Raw genomic sequence first — 27,308 nt, forward strand, 5'->3', positions numbered from 1 at the left:
AGAATTTAAAGACTTTTTCTTGTCATTAGTCCTTATAGTACAATAAAATTACTTAGGTAGTTGTGTATTTTAAGAAATCCAGATATTACTTTAATACATGAGAGGTTGTATGTAGATATGCAGATACTCTTCCATCTGGATAAAGAACTTGAACAACTGCAAATATGATGTCTGCAAGAGACCTTGGAATCAATTTTTCACAAATACTCAAGGATGGTTGTTTATATATTAACCAGATCTGTGGTAATTTTTATTAGAGACATAAAAGAATCATCTCATTTAATCCAAACAAATTTGCACAAGTTTCCAGATGATTTGAAAATTTTTCATGAAAGTTTCCCAATTCTATTAAATTCTATTATTCTGTTAAAATTTGTTTTAAAAAAAGCTGTTTATATATTGAAGTTCACTGTTCTATCACCTGATTACAAATGTACATAAGAAAATTGTATTACATCTTAATTCCAAAGTTTCTATTCTGTCTCTGCTCCATTCTATCTCTATTGTCTAATTCTTCTCAATTAGGTCAGGTGAATTATTTTTTTTAATCACCAATCCAGGGATGGGAAAATAGCCAGAAACATAGAGTGATAAAATTTCTTTTCTCTCATTTGGTGAACCGAGATGCAATCTTGTGAGAATCTTGATTTTGATACTGGGGAAACAATAGTAGAAATGATTGTGAAGAATGTACTCATTCCTTATTACATCAAAGATCAACATCACTACTTAGATTCTAAGGCTCTTGGCAAATCGAACTTCACTCTTTATTCTCTTGCTGGCATGTCCTCATTGCATTAAGCATTGGGATGATCAATGCATTAAGCATTGATATCTTTCAGCTTGTTATTCCTTTTGCCCAGAAAGTCTTCTCTTTTACATGTACCAAGTACATCTATTCCAAACTCAGATCTGTTAAGAGAAATGTTGAAACAAAGAAGTCATCTACTCTTTGAGTTTTTTCTTGACCATTTTGATTCTCTTTGATCTTCTCTTCTATATCTGTAGTTGCCAATACATACTTTTAAACTTCATTTTGTTTTTGTTTTTATTCCTTTGGTACTTTAGCCTAATTTGGGCCTGTTCTATTTCACTTTCAACTACAGGGTAAGGTTGTTAAGATGTGGCATCATTACTCTGTGAGGCCGAATCCCATGCCAAAGGACAGTAGACAGATTCAGTGTCAGAGAAATGGGGGCAGTCTCCTTAAGGTCAAACCCTATTTATTACAATCTTGGTTTTGTGAAGGGATTTGTGCTTTACTCCCATTTTAGAGACCTTTGGGGGCATGAATTCTAGTTGTTGTTCCTTGTTCACTCTGATTCATGTCTGATGGAAGAGGAAGAATGGCTTTTCTAGTGTCTGAGAAAGCAGATTTTGTTGTCTTCTGTGGGGTCTGAAGCAAGTCCAGGAGCTTACTCTCACTGAAACTCTTTCTTCTAAAGAGCCCTTCAAGGTCTGAAGTTTACTATAGACTTCTATGCATCTAACATAGACTACCTGAAGAACTCATTCTGACAGAAGTTTCCAAAATCTAGATATGAGGAAGAAGATAAACAAATTCTATTCAAGATGTAGAAGCCATTTTTTGGTCAGTTGTGGGTCTTAAACTCTGGGCCTGGGTGCTGTCCCTGAACTCTTCAGCTCAAGGCCAGCGCTATACCACTTGAACCACAGCGCCACTTCCAAAGCCATATTTTTCAAGCCTTGTACTTTGGACAATAAAACCAATGCTGTCTTTTGATGCCCACTTTTCTACATCCATTCTTCACTTAGACTTTCTGAGAAATATATATATATATATATATATATATATATATATATATATTTCCTTCTTTTTTATGAAAAGTAGAATACATTATGAAGTATTTATAAAACAAAATTTCAAAATATTTATGGAATAAAAAATTCATTCTTATATTTATATCAATTTATTATCTGTAACATCTACTACTTGCATATAACCATGAAAACCATGAACTATCACAAAAGGGTCGAGTCCTATTCATTTTTTGTTTCTCACAATTAATTCATGCTAATTACTTTTTCAAAATGATGTGCAAAACTAAAATTAATATTAAAATTGCAAACTCCAGGAAGTCAGATTATTTAACATATTTCTTTCTTCTTTCTGTCTCTATCTCTGTCTGTCATAATTTATCTTTCCATATAATCTGAACATATTAATATACTATTTGTGATAGGTCATTTGGTTTTTAGTCTAACAATTCTATGGTTGTATTCCCATAGAGACTCTCAAGCAATAGTTGTTGAATAATCGATAAATTTCAATGGCTGTAGAATTCTCTGTATATACTTTTCAGACACATTTTAGATTTTTTCACATTTCATCTATTAAAAATAAACAAAACTGCTGGTCACCAATGGCTCAGGCCTGTCAAATCCTAGCTACTCAGGAGGCTGAGATCTGAGGATTGTGGTTTAAAGCCAGCCTGGGCAGGAACCTTGGTGAGACTCTTATTTCCAATTAACTGCCAGAAAATCGGAAGTGGCACTGTGGCTCATGTGGTAGAACACTAGATTTGAGCTGAAGAGCAGAGAGACAGCGCCCAGAGTTCAAGAACCACGACTGACAAAATTATAAATAAATAAATAAATAAATAAACATAACTACTCTATTTTTCCAATCCTTTTTTTTTTTACTTCAAAAGGATTGTTACTTAAAATTCCCCTTCATTATTTCCACTATATGCAGGTGATAAAAACACAGGCAGGCTGGGATGTAGCTCAGTGGCAAAGCACTTGCTTAGCAAGTGCAACATCCTGAATTCGATACCCAGTACCAAAGAAAAACCAAAAACGAAATACATGCATCTCTCTTGCAATGGTGCCCGGGAACAGCAAATGGTAGCCAATGTTTTAATAAATACCTAGAAAATCAGATTGTGCATAAATCTTCAATGAAGACATAAAAGCAAGGTGTGAGAGTGGGGCTAAGTTTGCAATACTAAATACCTGCTCAATATTTACTGGGATCCATACCTCCTTTTAGGTAATCTTCTCATTTTATTGTCTTTAGTTTATGATATTTCTGTCCTTAATTTCACGTCTTTATTAAATTTTGATCCAACATATTTATATTAAATCATCAAAATGTAAAGTAATTTCAGAGACAGAGATTGTATATCACAAGAAAGATTTAGTTCTAACATCAAAGAAAATTGCAAAAGAGAAGCAAAAGCTAGTATAGCAATAGGTATAACATTGCAAAGTATTAAATGCTAGTATTATAATTGTTTCACTCTCTGAGTACAAATTTTTCTGTTCTTTTATGTCATTGACTGGGCATGACAGTGTCTGGGTGCTGTCCCTGAGTTTTTCTGCTCAAGGCTAGTGCTTACCACTTTGAGCTAGAATGCCACTTGCAGTTTTGTGTTGGTTAATTGGAGATAAGAGTCTCACAGAGTGCTGGTGGCTTTTATCTCCAATAAATTACTGAGCAAAAGCTGGAAGTGGTGCTATGGCTCAAGTGTTAGAGTGCTAACCTTGAACACAAAGATGTTCAGGGACAATGCCCCAGATATGAGTTCAAACCACAGGATTGGCAAAATAAATAGGGATACAGGTGGACCCATTGCAACAAGTCGTTATGTTGAAAATGGACTTTACAACTTTGGTGCAGGGGTGGGGGGTGGGGGGAGGATTGGTGGGAGGCGCGGGGGAGAATAGGAAGGGATGGGAAGGGAAAACAAAGGAGGAGGCTACAATGCTTGATAAGAAATGTACTCATTATCTTGCCCATGTAATTGTAACCCCTCTGTACAGTATTTTCACAATTAAAAAAAAAAAAAAGAAGAAGAAAGAAAGCAAGAAAGAAAAAGTCTCACAGACTTTCCTGCCCAAGTTGGCTTTGAACTGCAGTCCTCAAATCTCAGCTTCCTGAGTAACTAGGATTATAGTACTGAACTACCAGTGCCCAGCAAATTTTCATTTGTTTGTTCTTATTCTTGACTTAATTACTTAAAATCAAGATATCATAACAATTCCTGGATGTATTATTGCTATTTTAACAGCTGTAGAAACCAATGCAATTGGAGTTTAGACCGAGAGAGATAGAAGAAAGCAGAAATAACAATGAGCCTATCCTGCAACCCTAAATTTTCTGCTGTTCTAGGGGAAGGGTTGTCCAACTCACAGTATTTGAGGAAGGGGCTGGTCTTGTTCCTGGGTCAGCCTGCTGTGCAGCTCTGCTGTTGGGTGTTTCTGTACCGTACCCCTTAGATTGGGTTGCTTATGTGCCAAAGGACTTTGTAGCAGAAGACGAAGCCTACTCTTCTGGCTGGACAGTTCTCTCTGGTCTGCTCCTAGAAAGATTTCAATTTTTCTCTGGTCCTCTCCACTTCCAGAGGAACTTTGGTGCTGCCAGTACCTTCTCATCCTCAGTCTTCTTTTATATTTACCTGGTCATAGGGGGGATTTTTTTTCCCCATGGGATCTGTATACTTGCTCTTGGAATGACCTGCTTTTTTTCTCCCCTCTTCCTGGAACCTAAGATGACCAAGATAGAGGTAGACTGTTTCCATCTAACTGCAGTCAATCACTTCTGAACGAGAAATGTCTCCAATTCCACCTTTAGGGCTTTCAAAACAAGAGAACTCCTTTTCATGTATCTTGTCAGGAATCTGCAATGAAAAAAAAATTACATTCCTAAAGTGAAATACCTTCTCCATGAATTAGTCAGTTCTTCAGATAAACAGAACTGCTATCATATCAATGTATGCATAGATATAGAAGCATGCCGGTAATTGAGAAGGGATTTAGTAGAGAAGCTGACTTAGATGACTGCAGAGGCTAAGGGGGTCTTATAACAGGCTTCCAAGTCTAAGTCCCTATTGTGCTGAGAGGCTCAGTGCAGGTAGGAGGTAGTCCAAGTGGATGGTGTGACTTTCTGTCTGACCCTGAAAGCCTGGAGACATAGGAGCCACTGCTACAAGTCCTGAAGTCCAAAGCCTGATGGTTGTTGGCAGAAGCAGATTCTAGGTCTAGAACCCTCTCTGCCTTTTTATTCTATTTGGTGACCCCCACTCACTTTTTGGATGATGCCTTCCCACAGTCAGGGTGATCTTTCCAACTCAGACCCCTGAGTCAGTCCTCTGGAAACCCCTTACAGTCACAGTTTGGCCAGTCCAGTTATTGTAACCAAATGTCAAAAACAAATAGATTTCTAGAAGAAGAGTTAGTGCCTACTGACCTTTGAGAATAGTTCTTCAAATATCTGGGTATCCTTTTATCCAGTCTAGTTTACAGCTGAAATTTAACCAACATTTATTTTTCTTCATTAACTTGGTACTCATATGCTTGCTTTTAATCCTGACTTAATCCCTAAATAAATTCAATGAAATAGTAATCATTCTGACTAACATGACACAAAACTGAAAAACCACTAACCCTTTCCTAACAGTGGACATAAAGTCCTTCGGTGATATTACTCATGGTCTCTTAATATTCCAAATTCAAAAACTGTGATGAATAATTTGATAATGCTTAAAAACTCATAAAGCCAATAAATACTAAATTAATAAGCTAGCAGTAAGAGAAATAAAAGCATATGTGTTATCCACATGCATGCACATATACTCAGAAACATATTCAGAACAAAATAATGGGGGAATATTCATGACAATGTAGTACCTGTTGTCTGTAATTGATCATATGATCATATTATCTTTTTCTGCAACTCTTTTTTTCCAGAAAGAAAACTATCTTAAGCATTTAGAAATAAAATTTTCATGAATTCCCTGTCCCAAGGCAATAGTGAGCTAGAGAGGTTCCCCATTACAGTGATTTCCCTCTTGCTCCATTATTTTTATTTTATTTTAGATCTTGAGAGCTAGTTGCTTATTGCTCTGACTAAATCACTAGTAACTCTGGCACTTGGCAGTTTTTTAGTCTTCAGCTGTAGTCTTTATTCTTTAGCTTCTAGCAATAGTGAATGTCATCAGTAGACAGTATAAGCAGCAGCAGCTTCACCTTCTCATGCAAAACTAAAAAAAAATTTCCTTTAAAATCAAATGGTTAGCCATCAAAGCTGACCAATTAGAAGGAAAAGAGATAAAAAACAAAGTAGAGAGTCTTGACAGCAGGTTAGACCATGCAGAAGATCGAATCTCAGGGATTGAAGACAGCCTAGATATTATAGAGAAAGAACATACAACCATCCAAGACAAGTCCAAGAAATATGATAGCTCTATCCAACACCTGGAAGACACCATCAGAAGGCCTAATCTAAGGATAAAATCAAATGGTTTCAGGTTTCTGAAGCCCTCTGTACTGTTGGGAGGGAGGGGGAAGGAGGGAGAGAGAGAAAAAGAGAGAGAGAGAGAGATAAAGAAACCATTCATTAAGAATCTTATAAGAAGCCTCTGGCATCTAGCTTTAAGATGTTTTTAATTGTGTATTTTAACATCTGTGCTGCAAACTGAAGCCTTCATGCATGAGGCCCTGGGTTCGATTCCTCAGCACCACGTAAGCAGAAAAAGCTGGAAGTGGTGCTATGGCTCAAATGGTAGAGCGCTATCCTTGAGCTGAAGAGCTGAGGGACAGTGTCAGGCCCAGAGTTCAGGCCCCATGACCAGCAAAAAAAAAAAAAAAGAGTTAAAAAATACCAGTAAAAAGCACAATTTTTTATTATAAAGGTGTTGTACAGAGGGGTTACAGTTACATAAGTAAGGAAATGAGTATAACTCTTGTCGAATATTGTTATCCCTCCCTTGTTTTCTCCTGCTATCCTTCCCTCCTGACTCCCCTACCTCCCCAAGTTGTGAAGTTCATTTCCAACATAGTGTATTGTATCACTGTTGCATTGGTTCACCCTTTGTCCTTTTTCTCATCATTTCTGTGATTCCCTTTCCCATCCCCAAATCAGATAACCTTATATACAAAACAAAGGGTACTAAAATACAATTAAAAAACACTGAAAACAAGAGGTAAACCAAAGGGGGGAAATAAAAGAAATAGAAGTATCTGTGTACATTCCTCCCCCATGGTATAACCCCTGCTTTCACTGTATTTGATGTTGGTATAATTTGTGGAGGGGAAGGGAAAAAACAAATCGTTTAAATAGGGATACAGGTGGATCCATTGCAACAATGAGATGTACAAGTCATTATGTGGAAAAACGAACTTTACAATGTTGGTGGGGGGGGGAGAGTTGGGTGGAGGGGCAGGGGCAGGATGAGAAGGGATGGGAAGGGGAAACAAAGGAGGAGGCTACAATGCTTGATAAGAAATGTACTCATTATCTTGCCCATGCAATTGTAACCCCTCTGTACAGTATTTTCACAATAAAAAATAGAATAAAATAATAAAAAAGAAGTAACTGTGTACAGTACAGTAAGGGAAGAAAAATTTCTTGTTTCTATATCTTGTAGTTCATTTCAATTATCATCATTTTATAAAATCATATATACATAGCTATAAGCTATTGTGATCTTCTGCTAGGACTATCCTAGACATATATTAATTATTACAAATGAGGGAAACCAAGCAGCTGATATATTTTGGGTCTGGCTTGTTTCACTTAATACAATGTTTTGCAAGTCCTTCCATTTCCTTATAAATGGAGTGATGTCATTCTTTCTGATAGAAGCATAGAATTCAGTTGTGTATATATACCATGTTTTATTGATCCATTTATCCACCAAGGAGCATCTGGGTTGATTACATGTCTTAGCTATGGTAAATAATGCTGCAATGAATGTAGTTGTGCTGGTAGATTTAGTGTGGCCTTGTTTGTGATCATTTGGGTAAATGCCCAGGAGTGGGATTGCTGGGTCATAAGGGAGCTCTATGTTTAATCTTTTGAGGAACCTCCATACTGATTTCCAGAGTGGTTGAACTAGCTTACATTCCCACCAACAGTGTAGTAGTATTCCCTTTTGGCCATACCCCCTCCAGCATCTGTTATTATTTGTTTTCTTGATAATGGCCATTCCAACCTGGGGTGAAGTGGAATCGCAATGTAGTTTTTTTTTGTTTTTTTGTTTTTTTTTGGTTGGTCCTGGGGCTTGAACTCTGGGCCTGGGCGCTGTCCCTCAGCTCTTCAGCTCAAGGCGAGCACTACCACTTGAGCTACAGCGCCACTTCCGGTTTTCTGGTGGTTTATTGGAGATAGGAGTCTCACGGTATCTCCTTGCCCGGGCTGGCTTTGAACCACGATCCTCAGATCTCAGCCTCCTGAGTAGCTAGGATTACAGGCGTGAGCCACCAGTGCCCGGCGCAATGTAGTTTTAATGTTGAACATTTCTTCATATGACTATTGGCCATTCTCATTTCTTCTTTAGAGAAGTCTCTTTTTAAGTCTTTAGCACACTTATGAGTATGGTGGTTGTTTCTTTGACGATGTGTTTAATTTTTTTGAGCTCTCAGTATATTTTAGATATGAGACCCTTGTCTGTTGTATAGCTATGGAAGATCTTCTCCCAATCTGTGGGCTTTCTATTTATCTTATTAGCTATGTCTTTTGCCATGCAGAAACTCTGAAGTTTAATGCTATCCCATTTATCCAACATGTATTTGATTTGTAGTTTCTGGGTCATTATTATTATGCTGTGCCATGGAACCCTAGGGTTCCCCTATTCCTTTCTGTAATATTTTCAGGGCATCTGATTTTTACATTGAGGTCTTTGGAGTTGATTCCAGTGCAGGGTGATATATAAAGATCCAAGTTAAAATTTCTACACGTGTATAGCCAATTCTGCCAGTGCCATTTGTTGAAGAGGTTGTCTTTCCTCCATCCTGTCTTTTGGGCTCCCTTATCAAAGATTCGGTGGCCAGATGGCTGTGGGTTCATTTCTGGGTCCTCTATTCCACTGGTCTTCAGGTCCATTCATAAAAAAACTCAGAATTTTATTTATAAATTCCTACCAAGATAGATTAGCTTCAGGAAGCCAATTTGGGTTTACTTCATGTTTTAAAAATATTCATACTTAAGTTATTTTAACCATTTTTATGCGTTTCAACTGTTATGTAGATATTTCTATATACTCATTTATAAAAGAGTATATCTGCTTGTAGAATACATTTGATGATTTTCTAAAGCAGTTATAGCAATTATAAATAATATTAGTACATGCTTATTAACTAAGCAAAGGCTTTGTAATGACTCAGGACAAATAGAAATAATGCCCACCACACAATGTTTACTCATTTATTTCCGTTCACCATGGCGAATACATCTAAAGTATGCTGAACCAGCTGCCAGAAATGCCAGGCCAAATGTTGCCATCTTTATCCAAGAGAGCCATGAGGCCGAGTGACTGTCTTCGCTGACAATGCGAGTCCTCAGGGGCTTAATGATTCTCTCTCTCTGGGTCAGGATGGCTCTCCGGGCTCCAGCCCATTTCCCTGGCCCCTGCAGGCGGTACTGGTATGGGGTACAGGGGCCAAAGAAAACCTCCATAGCCAGCTTTGGATCTGAGAGAAAGAGAAACAGCAGGTTGGGCTTCACCCCCACCAAGGTGGCAATCTCATCCATGTACTCAATGTGGTCCACTTGGATCGTGTGCCGGGCTGTTTTCACATAACTGAAACACAAGGGAAGAGATGTATGACATCTTAGAACTGTAAGACCTTTACTTTTGTTCATTTTACAATGTAGAACCTGAGAACTAGGAAGCTGTCCTGACAACACTTCTCAGCTGTGCAACGGCACTGTAGACACAGAATCTGGGCTTCTGTGCATACTGCCCCATTATCATTTGATTGTGGCAGGGTGACTGAACTGCAGATTTGAGCTTTAAAGTGATCCTTATCTGTTAAGATAATCTGTTTTTTTCCAAAAGGGATCATGCTATAGTAAATATTTCCTTCTGCACTGTATAGGTGCAGCTCCTCCGTGTTTTCAGTCAAGGAGTCTGGAATGGACAAGCAGATAGTCATTGATAATCTGACCCAAGGAGCTTTATAGCCACCTTGGGGTAACAAGGTGATGAATGTTGCCTCCTTCGAGAGCAAAGTGACTTCAGTTCTGCTGGGAATGGTGGGTGCTGGGTAGATCAGTTGCTTGAGATGTGAAGATGGTGCATACCATGGACTGCGAATTTCAAGAGGCCACAGTCACAAGGTGGATACTGTGGATTTGATGTTTGCTATGTTTTACTTTCCATATTTGGAAATAAGGTGTTTTGAGGAAGGAGGGCCATTTCTAAAGTTCTACAAATGCATTTTATAGAATGTTCAGCTGCTGTTCCACATGAGGCAAGGTAGTGTATTTCCCTGATGTGATAGTGTCACTTAGAGGCGGTGTCAACTTGGTGATAGGTGGAACTAGCATCTGTCCTGCATGAACTGAATGTTTGTTCCATGTGACAGGCAGTTCCTTCAATATAGTGTTCATAGCCTTCAGAGCTGAGTAGAAAAAGATGTTTCAGTATTGTCACATAGGAACAGCAGTTCCTCCATTTTTATACTGCTTACCATTTGCTTTGTGAGTCATCATGTTGTAAATGTTTAGCAACATGCCTCTCATAGTGAACACAAAGTAAAGTTTTAATGTATAAAATAGAAATATCTACCCATTCTTTTAAGTACTGGTGAAAATTGCACTTAAAAGAGACTTTTACTGCAAATGGTTTCCCAAAGTTTCTAAAACTGATTATAAAGTATGTAGGAATCATGGCAAAATGTCTAGGGAGAATGAATTCCATGTTTTTATATGAAAACCATTAGATTGCTGATATACAGAAGCAAGATTAAAGTACTAATGTCTATGTTTTCTGTCTATGTTTCTTCCTTCCATATTTCAAAGAATTGGTTGACTCTTTCTTTTGGGTTTCATTATATGACCAAAGACATATTTTACTTGCAAGACACATTCCTCTTAGCTTTTGTTTCTGGGTTCATGGAGGATAATAAGTTTCATGTCTTTAAAGGAAAAAATAGAAATAGAAGTCTGGACTGAAAGAGTCTAGAGACCCATGCTTGCCATGTTAGTGGGAACTGGGCAGGACTTCTGTGAAGTCTGAACCCCAAGATCATCTTCTCACCTAGAGCTTCACCTCAGCAATGATTCCTACATCTTACTTACTATATGGCACCCCAAATTCTACAAGTATTTTAGATTTAGGCCACAACCATGGTAGTAAGTCACATAATTGTGAAGGAAATCAGACATGATTTGGAAAATAAGACCAGCTTCCTGAATTATGGTGACATCTCAGAACAAAGAACAATAATGATTGAGACTGAAATAGAAGTTATCATTTCAGATTCAGTATGATGTAAAGAGAATAAATCTGCATTTAATTGCTGTGCTATAAAACAATATAGCATAGGGTATGGAGAACAAATGTGATTGAGTAAGATGAGGGTCCTTATTTGAAATTCCCTTATCACTATGGTTACAGATTCTTTACTTACCGTTTATCCATAGCCCTTTTTCTTTGAGCAATGTTGGCCATCATGGTTTTTGTTGAGGGTAATTTGCTTAGCCCTAGAAGGGAAATATCCAGTGTGTTAGTATTTGTGGAAGAGAAGAAAACCAGTCAAGAGAAAGGAGGATTAACTTTGTTCACATACCTTTGAACACTCGTGTAGCCCAGCGAGACTGCAGTTCTGCAATAGGCAAAACAATTCCCAGTGGCTGGATGAGCCCGATGACAGCTAGTGTTGGCTTCTCCAAGTCAGGAGGAAACATCAGTTTATACAGGGACACTTCATTATTAGCCACGTCAATCAGACCATCAAGGAAAGGAAAAGAAAAAGAATATCCTGTAGCAAAAACTACAACATCCACATTCTCTTCTACAGTGCCATCCTCAAAAATGACATCTCTCTCTGTGAACTCCCTCACATTAGGCTTCACATGGACTCTTCCAGAAATTATGTGATTTGGCAGGTCATCACTGACAGTTGGATGCTGACTGAGAAGTCTGTATACAAAAGGAAAAGCCATCAACAAGAAGCTATTTAAAAAAGAAAGTAGTGAGTACAATGAGGAATCAAAGCTAGCAAATTGGATTTTCCTGTAAATCTGTGCAGGTCCCTGTCTGCCTCTCAGAATACAGGGGAGTACATTGTAGGCTGAGTGCTTAGTGGTTACCTCAATTCCACATTTCTCCAAGTTTCCCATTATTATCTTGAAAAGTATGTGTAGATCTTGTGTTGTGTGTCATATGTTTATCTTAGTATTCAAATATTTACACTTCTTAGAAATGAAAATGACCTGTGACTGTTATTCCAGTAGAAAACAGTCATAGTTTGAGTCTTCCTTCCACTTCATTTTCTACCAAATTTTCATTATTGTAGGCAAAATCCATGTCCAAATGAGATGTAGAAAATATTTATTACAGAATTGCCCACATATTTCATATGCATTTAATATGCATTCTAGAGAGGAAGAGTGAGAAATAGAGAGGACAGAGATGTTCATTTGCTGAGATTAGCCCTTCTTAAAGACAAACATGAGCCTTCCCAGAAATTCCACTCAGAGGACTTATGTTCCCTCTTATTGGGAAACATGATGCTATGTTACCACCCTGTCCAGAAACCTTTGTTTAAAGAGCTTGATAAACAATCCAGAAAGTCTAGCTACTGATGTCTTAAATTAGATTATATCTTTAAGTTCCCAATACTAGTTGTGAAGAGCTTGAATCTCCTTAATATCTCTTCCTCTTTTTTATGGATGCTGACCTTCTTTTCTCCTCTACTTCCCACAAAGTATGTGTCCTGATTTTCTGAATTTTTTTTCTCTCTAGGGGTTCAGTTACATAGAGATGATATTTTTTTCTTGGTCAGTTCCTGGGAGCTCTTGTCCTGGGAGACCACTTAGGGTGATGGTGCTGCATATGGTACGAAGCAAAGTGGACAAGTTCTCTATGGATCAAGGCGCAGGAACTAGGAAACAGTTCATCTTTTCTTGAAGTAGCTGGAGAAAGCCATTCTGTCCTTTCCCTCCCTGGCTTCTTAGAGAGTGCTACTCATTTCACCTTTTTTTTCTAAACCCCATCAGTGGTAGGAAGGACACTGTTAAAGAGAGCTGATGTGGACTTGCACCAGCATTCTACACAAAGTTCTTCTGAAGATATGTCAGGTCTCATGTTAGAGATCCTTGAAATGAATCTTCAGGCACTGGTCTACAGGAAAGAAAGACTTGCATGGAACTTAAAGACTTAATGAGACTTCTTGTTCTTTACCTCCAACAAATGATTGGCTCAGAGACAGAGAGAGACTAGATGTAATTGGGATTTGAGGGAAAGGGGATCCTATACATGTTTTTCTGTTTCCAGAACCTTTCTGATTTTTTGGTAATTAAACATTTTAAAGATTTGACTTGAATAGTCATGGGATTGTGTTTGCACAAACACACATATATGTATATATGTGTATGTGTATATACACATATACATGAATATTTGTATATGTGTATGTGTATATGTTTGTATGTATATATGTATGTATATTTATCTGTCTCTATATAGATATATGTTTCTGTCTCTATATAACTCTATATATTCTATATAGAGATGTGTAGATATATATCTGTGTGTGTGATTGTGATTCCTGTTAGAAAACAGGTCATAGATTATGAGTCTCCTTCCACTTCATTTCCTACCTAATTATCATTTTTAGGCAAAAATCCATGTCCAAATGAGATATAGAATTTATAACAAAATTGCCCACACATCTACTCAGATATTTATCAAATGTGACTAGTTTGTTGTCTTAAGTAACTCTACCCCAGGCAGCACTGAATTAACATTCTAGAGGGGAATAGATAGATAGATAGATAGATAGATAGATAGATAGATAGATAGATAGATAGAGCATCAAAACATGTGGTACACTATAAACATATAGAATAATTTATAAATTAGAAAGAAAATCCAAACTTGCCCCCATTACCTAGAAATATGTTTTGGCTGCTGCCTTGTTGTAGTCCACTCACTGACTTTGTTTCTTCCTTTCCTTGCCTCAGTATGCGCAAATCTGCTTCTTAGGTCAGAACTTTTAAGAACTTGCAGATCCTTCTATGTAAATGTTTCCTCCTGTCTCTTTTCATTGTGGCATCTTCTTGCCCCTCAAGTCTTAGCTTAAAGACCATTCTCAGAATCATCTTCTCAATCATTTCAATTGATTAGCTGCATGCTCCCATCCTCAGATACTCTTGACCTGTCTTTCATTAGTTCTTTCATAGTTATCCTATTCCACAATTTCTTTAATTATTTGTCTCCCTCCATACAATGCAATATTATTTTACATCTGTAGCATAGTCCAAACTCTTGAAGGATTTTTAATGAATGAGCCAATAAATGCCACATTTCTTTGTCTCATTTGTTGAAATAGTTGAGGAATTTCCTTTTCTGAATTGCCTTTAGAGACAAGTAAGTGCCCACATAATAGTGATATTCTTAAGTTGGTTGTTGGTGGCTCACTCCTGTAATCCTAGCAACTCAGAAGACTGAAACCTGAGAATTTCAGTTTGAAGCCAGTTCTGGCAGGAAACATTTTTAGACTCTTATCTCCAACCACCAAAAAGCCAGAAGTGGAGCTATGGCTTAAATGTTATAGTGGCAACCTTGAACAAAATAGCCTAGACACTGAATTCAAGCCCTAGGATTGGCACACACACATACACACACACACACACACACACACACACACACACACACACACACACACATACACAAAGAGAATATTTTGTCATATGTGTGTGTATGAGCGCACGTGCTTGTGCATGTGTGTGTTTAATCTATCTCTCAGATATTGCTATAGCAATATAGAGATAGTATTGGTAGTTAATTTAAAAAAAAACAAAGTTTATTTACTCAGCTCCCAATTCTGAATACCCAGGGTCAAGGGGCTTATCAGGGGAAGGCCCTCCTTCTGGAGGGGATCTTACAGTCTGAAGTGACTCAGGGCACTGAGAAAGAGAATGACAATTCAGTTTTCTCTTCCTCCTCTTTCAAATCAGTAACCTCTATGAATTATCTACACTTGCCTCCCTTCTAAAAGCACCACTCCAAATATCATCAATACATGACTTGGGAATTTAATTTTCCAACAAGTGAATTCTGGAACACTTCTTTTTTAAATATCATTTCTTCATTCTGTTTATTTTCTTTTCTTAATTCTGCTTCTTAGTGACTAGACTTCAGTCTTTTACCTTTTCAACAGAAGCTAAAGATAAGGGCTGGGAAAGTGGCTCAGTGGTAGAGTGCTTGCCTTGCACGCATGAAACCCTGGGTTTGATTCCTCAGCACCACATAAGCAGAAAAAGCCTGAAGTGGCATTATGGCTGAAGTGGTAGAGTGCTAGCCTTAAGCTGAAATGCTGAGGGACAGCACCCAGGCCCCGAGTTCAGGCCCCATGAGCGACAAAAAAATGTAATTTCTGAGCCAAGAAGCCTCTACAGCATAAGACCTGAAGTCATAATGGCTCTTTTGTAGAAAAAAAAGACCACAGAGATCTTGTTTCATGTGAACTTGCCAGACATTTCACCTCAACTAGAACTAAGTCAAATGTTCCACTTGGGCCTCAGAGTACCCCATTCTGACATCTGTCATTATATTAACCACATTGCTTTGCCCTGACCTGTTTTGTCTTTCCCTGTCCTCTAATGTTGAAGTTTTGCTCAAGGAGGGGGATTATATTCTTATGTGTGTTTGTGTGTAAGTGTGTGTGTGTGTGTGTGTGCATGGCTGGCATAAAACATTTTAATGTGCTGGGTGTCAGTTGCTCATGCCTGTAATCCTAGCTACTCAGGAGGCTGAGATTTGAGGATCTTGGTTTAAAACCAGCTCATGCAGTAAACTCAGTGAGACTCTTATCTCCAATAAACCACTCAGAAAACCGGAAGTGGCACTGTGGCTCAAGTGGTAAAGCACTTCCTTGAGCTGAAGAGCTGTGCCCAGGTTTAAGCCCCATGACTGACAAAAAAAAAAAAAATGCTGCTACATGAATAGACTGTGAAAAGCAAACCAACTCATTGTAATCTATACTTTGTGTGTTATAAGTTCTTAACATTAATTAATGTATTAGATAGGTTAACCAAAATCCATGTCAATTGCTAGCTTCTTGAAGGCCAATTCCATTCTGTATCTACACTTAATTGCATATATGAGGTCCCCTGGTTATATCACCTGTGCTTGGGTTGCAGGCCATAGTGGGAATGATTGAATCTGGAGTTCAGTATCTTCTCCAGGTAGTTATTAATCAGTGAGGTAGTTAATATTTTTTGGAGAAAGCTATTGAACCGAGTGAAAAATGAACTATCCATGGGATAACCATTCTCCCAAACACGGTGCAAAATCCACGATCCTCTTCTGGTGCTGAGGAACACCTGAGGGAGACAGAAATAGAACAAGCTGGCAGTATCGAGAGAGAAACTTTTCTACACTTTACTTATTACTCATTTTTAAGACTGCTCATATTGTGGAAGCCCAGAAAAAGTATTTGATGGTTGCCATGCTCTGCTTTGCCAAAGCAGTAAGTTACAGACTTTCAGTAAAGGAATGTTTCTATAACAACAAATTTTATGAATGAAACTTTTATCAATGAAAAGTAGAATATTTTTACTAGTCTGTATACTTTGGAAGCATTATTTTCAAAGTATTCATTGATACTATTATCACTGTGCTTCACATATAGAGTTTGAATTTAGAAATGAATTAGCATGTTTACTACTGTATAATTCTAGATTGTTACCCATTACAACAATGAGGTGTACAAGACGTTATGTCGAAAAACGAACTTTACAACTTTAGCAGGGTGGGGGGAGGTGGGGTGGTGGTGGTAGGAGGGTGTAGGGGTGGCGGGGGTGGAGATGGGAAAGGATGGTATGGGGAAGCAAAGGAGGAGGCAACAATGCTTGATAAGAAATGGATGTGAAGGGTAAACAAAGGAGGAGGCTGCAATGCTTGATAAGAAATGTACGCATTAACCTGACCATGTAATTGTAACCCCTCTGTACAGTGTGTTCACAAAAAATTAAAATTAAAATTAAAAAAAAGAAAAAAAAAGAAATGTACTCACTATCTTGCCCATGTAATTGTAACCCTCTGTATGGTATTTTCACAATAAAAAAAGTTCTAGATTGTCTTGAAGTAAAACTGTACATATGAAGATGTTATTAAAAATCTCACTGAAATTTACTGAACAATAAAAGCGTTTGGAGATGTAGAAAGAGACAGTAATAGAAGTGTTTATTCTGACAAAATATAATATTTGCCTATGTAAAATACCATAGTGAAACCCTTAGTATAATTAACATGCACTAAAAAGAATGATTGGAGAGCAAATCAGTCTCTGTTTGGCATTGGATATCAGAGGAAAAGAACAGGTGAACAGAGAGGATAAATGAGGGTGAATGTTGTTAAATTTCTTCATATGCATGTATAAAAATAAAGCAATGAAACATGTTTTAAAAAAGAGGGGGAGATAATGCAGAAAGATAAGGGATATGGTTGATGGTGCACAGTGTATGAAAATATCACAAGGAAAAAGAAAGGACTGAGTTTGCACATTTTACAAAGTTAATTAGCTCAGTGAACAGTAATCTGTTTTCTAGTTTGTCCCCATTGTCTATATGAGGGATCTATTGTTTATATTTATTCTCTGCTCAGCCAAGGTCCATAGATTTCTCTGTCTTTTCTGGTCTTTCTAAAGTCATATCTGTCTTCTGGATGGCACATAAACACAGTTTCTCATTAGTGAAATTGTTAAAAACAAACAAACCTGTTTTGCCACACGACTGAGCTCCACAGCAATATCCACACCCGAATTCCCAATACCCACCACTATGATTCGCTTTCCTACAAAGTCCTCAGGACTTTTGTATTCTCGGCTGTGGAAATAACAGCCTTCAAATTTTTCAATGCCTGTGGTGAAAAGAAGATATTTTTTCATTACAAGGAGAAATTTCAATGTAATTCAATACATAGAAAAAAGTTAAATTATGAATAATCTGAAAAGGCAAGACAGAGTCTGGGCCATTCAATTGAATACAGTTGTCTCTCAGTATATCATGGTTCACTTATTGTAGCTTCACTCTATCTTATTTTTGTTTTTTTAAATATGTAAATAGGGATCCCTCACCTATGGTGAGAATTATGTTCCAGAGACCCCTATGATAGGTGAAAATCTGCAAAGTAACAATAGATGAACCACTATATAGCAAGAGACAACTACATAATGTTGCTACTTTGTGGATAGTACATCTCAACATGGTATATCACTCTTCCTAGAAATCCAAGTATATGTTCCCATACATCTCTCTCTCTATATGGGGATTATCTCTCAGCCAGAAAGAAAGTAAAAAAGAAGCCAAATATAGAATAGTTTGTCCTCTAACCTATAGATATATAATAGTTATAAATTGTTTACAGATTCAATATTTGAACATTCAAAAGATCAAGCATTCTTATTTTACAAATATTTCTGTTAGTGGGTAGACCCAAAAAGATAAAGTATTTGTCATTCATAATTCACTTCATTGTTCACCCAAATCCACATTGAGATCCTTTTATTTCCATCTGGGATTCTTTTTCTATTTACTTTGTCTTGATTTACAAGGAGGTTTGGAAGAGCACCTAGTGGTCAAAAAGATCTTGAATGACTACTGATAGCAATTGATGGAACTAGAGGGTAAATGGGCAGAGGTAAAGGGCAGAGGGTGTAGCTAGTAGGAAGGATGGAGACCATCCTTTGAATGGAGCAACAAACAGCTAGTTTTGTTTTATTAGCCAATGAAAATCCATGATACATAAGAGTTAGTAAAGAGTTTTCTCCATACTCTAAGGTTTCTAAATTTGTGGATACACAGGCTTTGCTTGTCATTTGTCTCTACACTCCCCATTTTGAACTAACTTCACTCTTTGAAAGTCAGGCCAAATAAACTTATAAAAATTGAAATGTCAGCTCTGTTGTTTATTGATATCTATGTCGAACTATATTAAGTAAAAAGCATTCATTGCTTTTTTGCTTATGTTTCAATTTCAGTGTAGCATATTGTCCTGTTAACATATATGTTGGATAGTTCTTGTTACCAAAAATTTTTCACTGAGCTTTAATAAAATTCATACCCAATCACTTTGGCATGTAAACGATGTGTAAGAATCTCTGCAAACCTTCTTGTGAACTCACCTGGGAAGGAGTGAAGGGGTAAGTAGGGGTCTGTGTGGTGCCCACTGCAGACTAAGATTCCATCAAAGACCAAGGTCTCTTGTTTTTCATTCATCTCCACAACAACATCCCACTGTCCACTGTTGGAGAAGTCTGGACGCTTCCGCACACTGCACACTTTGGTCTGAAAGGGAGGGAAGAAATACAGGTGACCCACTTTCATGGGTCTCAGGCTTGATTCCTCCTTCCTAAGTCCCACAAGTAGGGTTCATCTGAGGCAACATAATACTGCAATTCCCACTCCCATTCCTGGGAACTCCTGTAGTGAATTTGCTGTACATTTTCAAGATAGTATGGGAATTTTTGTTTGAAATCTATTTTTTTGTGTAACTAGAAACAGTGGAGATTTAACTATAAAATAGCAGAGGGGAGACTGAAGCCACAGCAATGATATCTTCTTTCCAGGAGTACTTTCATGTGGAAGAAAGTAGGATTCCTTATACTTTTTGTATTTTAGTATAGACCTGTTCACTTTTCCTAGACTTGAATTTTGAGTTTCAGAGAATTAATATTTCACCATAAACATCGAGAAAAGATGTTGGTATGTGTGAATTGTGGGTGATAGTGTTAGATTTGGGAAACAGAATGGATGTGATTTATATGAGGTTGATTCTTATTCTATAGGCAATGGGATTTGGCTCAATTATTACTGCTACTGTTCTAAGTTCTCAAATAATTAGATATTTGTAAGGTCAAGGGCCCTTTACACTGCTGCACTGAAGTGCTATAAGAATAGGTTATGATGAGAAAAAATTTCCAACCTCATCTTCAACTGAAGTTTTCAAAACATTACAATAGAGGTGGTGGTTTTCTAGAGTAGACATTCACTAGTAATCTTTCTGGTCACAACAAAAGAGGCCATGAATAACTGAGGTGAATGAGGTTTCATGCATATACACGCATTCACATGCACACACACACACACACACACACACACACACACACACACACACATAAACACAACATAATGTTTCAATTATATTTTACCTTAAAGCAAATGTAATTCAGAAGACCAAAGTGTTTGGCATACATCCTAAAGTAATCCATGAGTTTAGTGTTATGCATATAGTTGGGGAAATGGTCAGGTATGGGGAAGTCACTGAAGCACATCATCTCCTTGGAGGTGTTGATGGTCACAGATTTGTAGATACTGGGCATTTTCTCTGAAGGATTTTTCTATAGGAAGAAGGACCTCTTATTACAACATACTTTATAATTAGAAGGTAATTAAAATAAGATATTTTAAAGAAAAAAATCTCAGGTGTAATAAATCAGTACATTGCCTTTATATTCTCCATGAATATTTTCTCCCCAATGATGATAAAAAAATTTACATTTAATCCACAATAAATCCTTTTTGTTGTTGTTGTTGGTCATGGGGCTTGAATTCTGGGCCTGGACACTGTCGCTGAGATCTTCAGCTCAAGGTTAATGCTCTACCACTTAAGCCACAGTGCCACTTCCAGTTTTCTGGTGGTTAATTGGAGATAAAAGTCTCACAGACTTTCCTGCCCAGGCTGGATCGGAACCACAATCATTAGATCTCAGCCTCCTAACTAGCTAAAATTACAGGTGTAATCCACTGGTGCCCAGCTTCCAAAATAAATCTTGTATCTGACTTCTTAATATGAAGGAGAGAAGGGAGAAACAGGAGAATGATATCTTTGAAATGTTGAAATGTTTGCCTAGTCTCCTAGGGCTAGTGAAAATACACTTTAAAATGGAGGTGAATACATCTTCACACACAAACTCGGAGACTTTGTTGCTAGCAATCTAAAATATGGAAAAAAGTGAAAGTCAATCCTCCAGACGATTTGGGAATGAGCCAAAATGCAAGTATGCAAATGTAATATGGAATAAAAAACACTAGAAATAACAAATATGTGACTCACTATGCAAATATTAAGTATTTTACATGTGATCATAACACAATCAGAAAGTCAAATTGTTGGAGATAAGCTGTTGGAAAATATTTTTTTAGAAATTGGGGAAGTCGTAAATATTAGATAAAAATAATAAATCAAGATGTATTTGAAAATTTGGAGATTCCCATTAATAATATTATTAGGGTCGATCTTTAAATAATTAATATTGAAAAACAACAGAAATAGCTGGTAGCCATGAAACATGCCTGTAATCCTAGCTACTCAGGAGGCTGGGATTTGAGGATCATGATTCGAAACCAGCTGGGGCAGGAAAATCCCTAAGGCCCTTATCTCCAATAAACTAAACAGAAAAGGTTGGAAGTGATGCTGTGACTCAAGTAATATAATACTGGCCTTGAACACAAAGAAACTCAGAGACAGGCTCTGAGTTCAAACTCATAGCAGACTACAGCAACTGAGAGAAGTACATCCAGCACACCCGATCTTGCCAAGAGCACCTGTAGAAGTAAACAGGAGCAGTCTAGGCTGCTCAGTCCTTCTAAAGGTGGGAACTGCCAGTGATCTACAGCAGACAGCCGAGAGCCCTACGTGGGTCAGACTAGCAGCTGGAGGTACAGACTCTCTCCGCCAACACAGAAACAGCAACCAAGCAAAGGCAAACACCGATTGACCAAAACAAAATTTCAGATTAGTCTCCAATAAACCCTGAATTTCCATGCAAAAATCACAGAGAAAAATTACAGGGTTTATAAACACCCAGGATATCAAGCTACCCCAAAAGCCAGTAGCCACCCAGGGGAGAGCCCCAGTGGAAGCAAAGCAGGAATGGAAGACAAAAGCTACATCCAATAGTTGCTGGAGGCAATTACTCAAGAATTAAAGTGAGAAATAGACCAGACATTTAAAGAACACAGGAACAAACTATCAAAAGAGATGTAGGACTTCGAACAGGAGATGCATGCAAAAACAGAGGCAGTAGACACCTAAGAGATGAGATTAGTACTTTGAGAATCAACATCAAACCCATAAATGAGTCGATTTCCTCCATGCAAACCACAACGGAAGCCATAGTTAACAGAGTGAATGAAATGGAATTTAGAGTGTCAGATACAGAAGACAGAATGCACCAACTGGACCAAAAAGTCACAGATATGAAAAAATCACTTAAATTATGTCAAAGGGAAATCCAAGAGCAAGCAGATAGTGCCAAGAAATTTAACCTTCATATAAATGGAGTGGATGAAGGCAAGGAATATCAAAAAGAGAATGCAACACATATTCAACAAGATTATCAATGTAAATTTCCCCCACCTTAAAAGAGAACATCTTCCCTACATAACAGAAGCATATAGAACAACTAACAAGCAGGATCCAAGGAGAAACACTTCTAGGCACATTATAGTAAAATGATAGATCTGAATAATAAGGAAACAATCTTGCATGCAGCAAAAACAAAGAAGGAGCTATACCACAATGGGAAAAAATTAGAATCTTTGCAGATCTTTCCACACAGGCACAGAATGCAAGAAAGGCCTGGGAAAGTACAATCTGAACCCTGAGAACCAATAACTGCCAGCCCAGATAGACCCAGCAAAATTAGCATTCACATTCTATGAAGAAACTAAAATTTTTAATAGTAAAGAAAAACTAATTGAATTCATAAACAATAAGCCAACATTGCAACGAATACTAAGATGGGGGACACAACCTGAAGAAAGCAACCAAGAATGGGAACCTGCACCAGACAGGTATAAACAGAAGTCTAACTAAGTAAGCACAGGAGGAAAAGAAAGAAGAAAAACAGGAAAACAAGGAATGACAGGAACCACAATGCATCTCTCTAGAATAACCTTAAATGTTAATGGACTTAATTCAACAATCAAAAGAAAAAGAACTGCAGATTGGATCAGAAAACATGACCCATCTGTTGCCTTCAGGAGACCCCTCTCAGTCAAACATAAAAACAAACTCAGAGTGAAGGGTTGGAAAGGGAGCCACCAATCAATTGCCCCCAGTAAGAAAGCAGGAGTAGCTATCCTGATATCTGACACAATAAACTTTTCATTAAAATCAATACAAAAAGACAAGGAAGGACATTACATATTAATACAGAGAACAATCCAAGAGGAGGATATGACCATTATCGACTTATACTCCCCAAACACTGGAGCACTCAAATATGTGAAACAAATACTCTCGAAATTACAGAATAAAATAGCTCCACATACAATAATACTAAGAGACTTTAATACCCCACTCTCACCAAATACAGCAATACAGAAAACAGTCCAAAAATTCATATGGAACAACAAAAGACCTAGAATGGCCAAAACAATTCCAGGGAATAAAGACAATGTGGGAGGGATATCCATGCTGAACTTCAAACTCTACTATAGAGCCATAATAACAAAGACAGCATGGTACTGGCACAAAAACAGACCCAAAGACTAATGGAATAAAATAAAAGATCCAGAAATAAATCCACAGGCCTACAGTCAGCTGATATTTGACAAAGGTGCCAGATAGGCAATAGAAGAAACACAGCCTCTTCAACCACTGGTGCTGGGAAAACCGGGTGGCCATATGCAGAAGACTAAAAGTGGACCCCAACCTATCACCATGCACCAACATCAACTCAAAATGGATTAAAGACCTTAACATTAAACCTGAATCTCTGAAACTACTGCAGGACAGAGTAGGAGAGACACTTGAACTTATAGGCACAGGAAGGAACTTCCTGAACAGAGTCCCAGGGTCACAACAAATTGGAGAGAGACTTGACAAATGGGACTACGTTAAAATAAAAAGCTTCTGCACAGCTAAATCTATCACAGCCAAGCTAGAAAGACAACCAACTAATTGGGAAAAAATATTTACCAGCAATATATCAGACAAGGGGTTAATATCCAGTATATATAGGGAACTAAAGAAACTAATCCCTCCCAAACCTAACAAACCAATTACTAAATGGGCAAGGGAACTAAAGAGAGACTTCTCAGATGAAGAGATAAAAATGGCAAAGAAACACATGAGGAAATGTTCACCATCCCTGGTTGTGAAGGAAATGCAAATAAAGACAACCCTGAGATACCACCTTACCCCAATCAGAATCTCCTACATCCTAAAGTCAGCCAATGACAAATGCTGGAGGGGATGCAGAGAAAGAGGAACCCTATTACACTGCTGGTGGGAATGTACACTTATACAACCACTTTGGAAAGCAGTCTGGAGGGCCCTCAGAAAGCTAAATATTGACCTCCCTTATGACCCAGTCATACCACTTCTAGGCATCTATCCTGAACAACAGGAACCAGTACACAAGAACACATGCACCTCCATGTTTATTGCAGCACTGTTCACAATAGCCAGGATAAGGAAACAACCCAGATGTCCCACCACAGATGAATGGATCCAAAAATTGTGGTATCTATACACAATGGAATATTATGCAGCCATTAGAAAGGACAAAATAATGGCATTTGCAGGGAAATGGATGGAGCTAGAAGAAATCATGTTGAGCAAGGTAAGCCAAGAGCAAAGAGACAAATGGTACATAGTCTCCCTGATAAGTGGATGTTAAATCCAAAATGTTAGGTGATATAACAAAATTAAAAGGACTTAAGAAACAAAGAACTTCCACTCATCTGGTCAAATCACTACTAAATAACCCCCATGCTGCTGATCACATGTATGGTGTATATGTGTACACCAGAGGGGAACCAGGAAGATGACAAAGAACTAGAGGGAATAAGGGGGAAACATACAACAGCGGGACCCAATAGCTCCACAGGACATTGACCAAAATGAACTAAGCAACTCAATGGCAGTGATGGGAGGGAGGGAACAAATGGGAAAGAGGGAACAGCTGATTCTATGCAAAACAAAAGAAATGTACATATCACCCAATGTGGAAGAAATAACTGCATCGCAAAGCTAATAGAAGTCATAAATGTTATAGACAGTGATAGACAAATTGCTCCAGAAAAGATAGAATGTGTTTGTGACTTTAACTGAGCATCACTATCCCACAATACTGTGAAATTTGGGAGATTATGTAATCACTTAATAACAATAAAAAAATCATACACTACAACCAGATAGGCTTCATGCCAGAGAAGCAGGGATGGTTTAACATATGTAAATCAATAAATGTAATCCAACACATCAACAGATCCAACGTCAAAAACCACATGATTATCTCCATTGATGCAGAAAAGGCTTTTGGTAAGATACAACATTTATTCATGTTAAAAGCTCTAGAGAAGATAAGAATAGAAAGAAGATTCCTTAAAACAATAAAAGCCACATACGACAGACCAATAACCAATATTATACTTAATGGGGAAAAGCTACAACCAATTCTGCTAAAATCAGGACCAAAGCAAGGATGCCCACTGTCTCCACTCCTCTTCAATATAATCCTGGAACCCTTATCCAGGGCAACAAGGCAAGAAAAAGACATTAAAGGGATCTGCCTAGGGAAGGGAGAAGTTAAACTATCCCTTTTTGCAGATGACATGATACAATACCTTCATAATCCCAAAAACTCCACTCTGAAACTCTTAGAACGTATAAACCACTTTGGCAAAGTAGCAGGATACAAAATCAACCCACAAAAATTATCAATTGCCTTTCTGTATACCAACAATGTACAAGCAGGAAGGGAAATCAAGGGAACAACTCCATTTACGATAACCTCAAAAAAATAAACTATTTAGGAATTAACCTAACCCAAGATGTAAATGAACTATTTAATGAAAACTATAAAAACTTAAAGAAATTATAGAGGACACCAGGAAATGGAAAGACCTTCCATGTTCTTGGATAGGCAGACAATATAGTGAAAATGGCCATACTGCCAAATTAATATACAATTTCAATGCAATTCCTATTAAAATCCCAATGACGTTCATTTCTGAAATACAGAAAACAGACCAAAAATTCATATGGCACAACAAAAGACCTAGAATTGCCAAAAGAATTCGAGGCAAAAAAAGACAACATGGGAAGGATCTCGATGCAGGACTTCAAGCTCTACTATAGAGCCATAATAACAAAGACAGTTTGGTACTGGCACAAAGACAGACCCGAGGACCAATGGAATAAAATAGAAGATTCAGAGATGAAGCCACATGCCTACAGTCAGCTGATATTTGACAAAGGAGCCAAATACTAGATTTTGATGGTGTCAAAAAAAATCTGTAAAACTACAGGGCTCTGGGTTGACTATTGCCTTAAAATAGTGTTCTAGCTCAGAATTGGTTTTGTGTTCAAACTCAAATGTGCTGAACAAGCTGTAGAAATATAATAAAAATGGCAAGTCATACAACCTCATCTCCCACTCATGAGAAACAAGCAATAGAGCAGTTAATGAATAATCCAGAGGAGAGTCCTCAAAATGCTCTACAAAAACTATTGGTAAACATGGTGAAAACTGAAAGCCTGAAAAGGACTCTGTGTGAGCATGAGAGGGAAATGCATGACCATGATGAAGCTAACCAAATATTAATAGAGGAAATGCATAAGCATGATGATGATAACCAAAGATTAATAGAGGAATTACATGAGCAAGATGAAGCTAATCAAAGATTAATAGAGGGATTGTGTGAGCATGATGAGAATAACCAAATATTAATACAGAGATTCATGGAATACACAATCAGAAAGCTGGAGAAATCCAGGTAGGCCACAAACAGAAAGTTGAATGAATTCAAACAAAAGGAAAGGGAGTCCAAGGGAAATATAACTACTTAATTAAGGGAGTTGAGAGTGAACACTGAAAACAAAATCAAGGAAGGAAAGAAGTCCATACAAGGTCTAAAACAAAGCTCCAACAAAGAATTTGAAGCTATCAAATCTGTCCAATTAGAAGGAAAGGAAATAAAAAACAAAGTAGAAAGCCTTGACAATAGGTTAGGCCATGTAGAAGATTGAAACACTGGGATTGAAGACAATCTAGACATTATAGAGAAAGAACAGCCAAGTATTCAAGACAAATCCAGGAAATATGATAGATCCATTCAACAGATAGAAGATACCTTCAGAAGGCCTAATTTAAGGCTAATGGGTATAGAGGAGAGCCTAGAGACAGAAGCTAAAGATCTAGGAAATTTATTTAACAGACTCCTAGCAGAGAACTTCCGAAACATACAAAAAGATAGGCCCATTCAGATACAAGAATCCTTTAGAACCCCAAATAGACCAGACCAGAACAGGAAACCCCACTGTCCTATTGTAATCCACACAGGATCAATAGAGACCAAGGAAAGGATCCTTAATGGT

At 37.6% G+C, this 27,308-nt stretch overlaps 1 protein-coding gene across 1 annotated transcript in view; it reads right to left on the reverse strand.

Moving 5' to 3' along the window:
- Positions 1-9,169: 9,169 nt before the first annotated feature.
- The window catches only part of LOC138835483 (flavin-containing monooxygenase 5-like), a 30,598-nt gene continuing 12,459 nt past the window's right edge, over positions 9,170-27,308 (reverse strand). Inside the window, exons 2-8 of the mRNA XM_070033987.1 lie at positions 20,128-20,316; positions 19,102-19,264; positions 17,695-17,837; positions 16,101-16,300; positions 11,539-11,891; positions 11,380-11,452; positions 9,170-9,545 (exon numbers count right to left, since the gene is read on the reverse strand). Coding sequence (XP_069890088.1) covers positions 9,170-9,545; positions 11,380-11,452; positions 11,539-11,891; positions 16,101-16,300; positions 17,695-17,837; positions 19,102-19,264; positions 20,128-20,316 — 1,497 coding nt within the window. The remainder of the gene's footprint in view (positions 9,546-11,379; positions 11,453-11,538; positions 11,892-16,100; positions 16,301-17,694; positions 17,838-19,101; positions 19,265-20,127; positions 20,317-27,308) is intronic.

This window comes from Dipodomys merriami, unplaced genomic scaffold (genome assembly GCF_024711535.1).
Source record: "Dipodomys merriami isolate MVZ:Mamm:240054 unplaced genomic scaffold, mDipMer1.0.p SCAF_24, whole genome shotgun sequence".
In the NCBI taxonomy this organism is placed as follows: Eukaryota; Metazoa; Chordata; class Mammalia; order Rodentia; family Heteromyidae; genus Dipodomys; species Dipodomys merriami.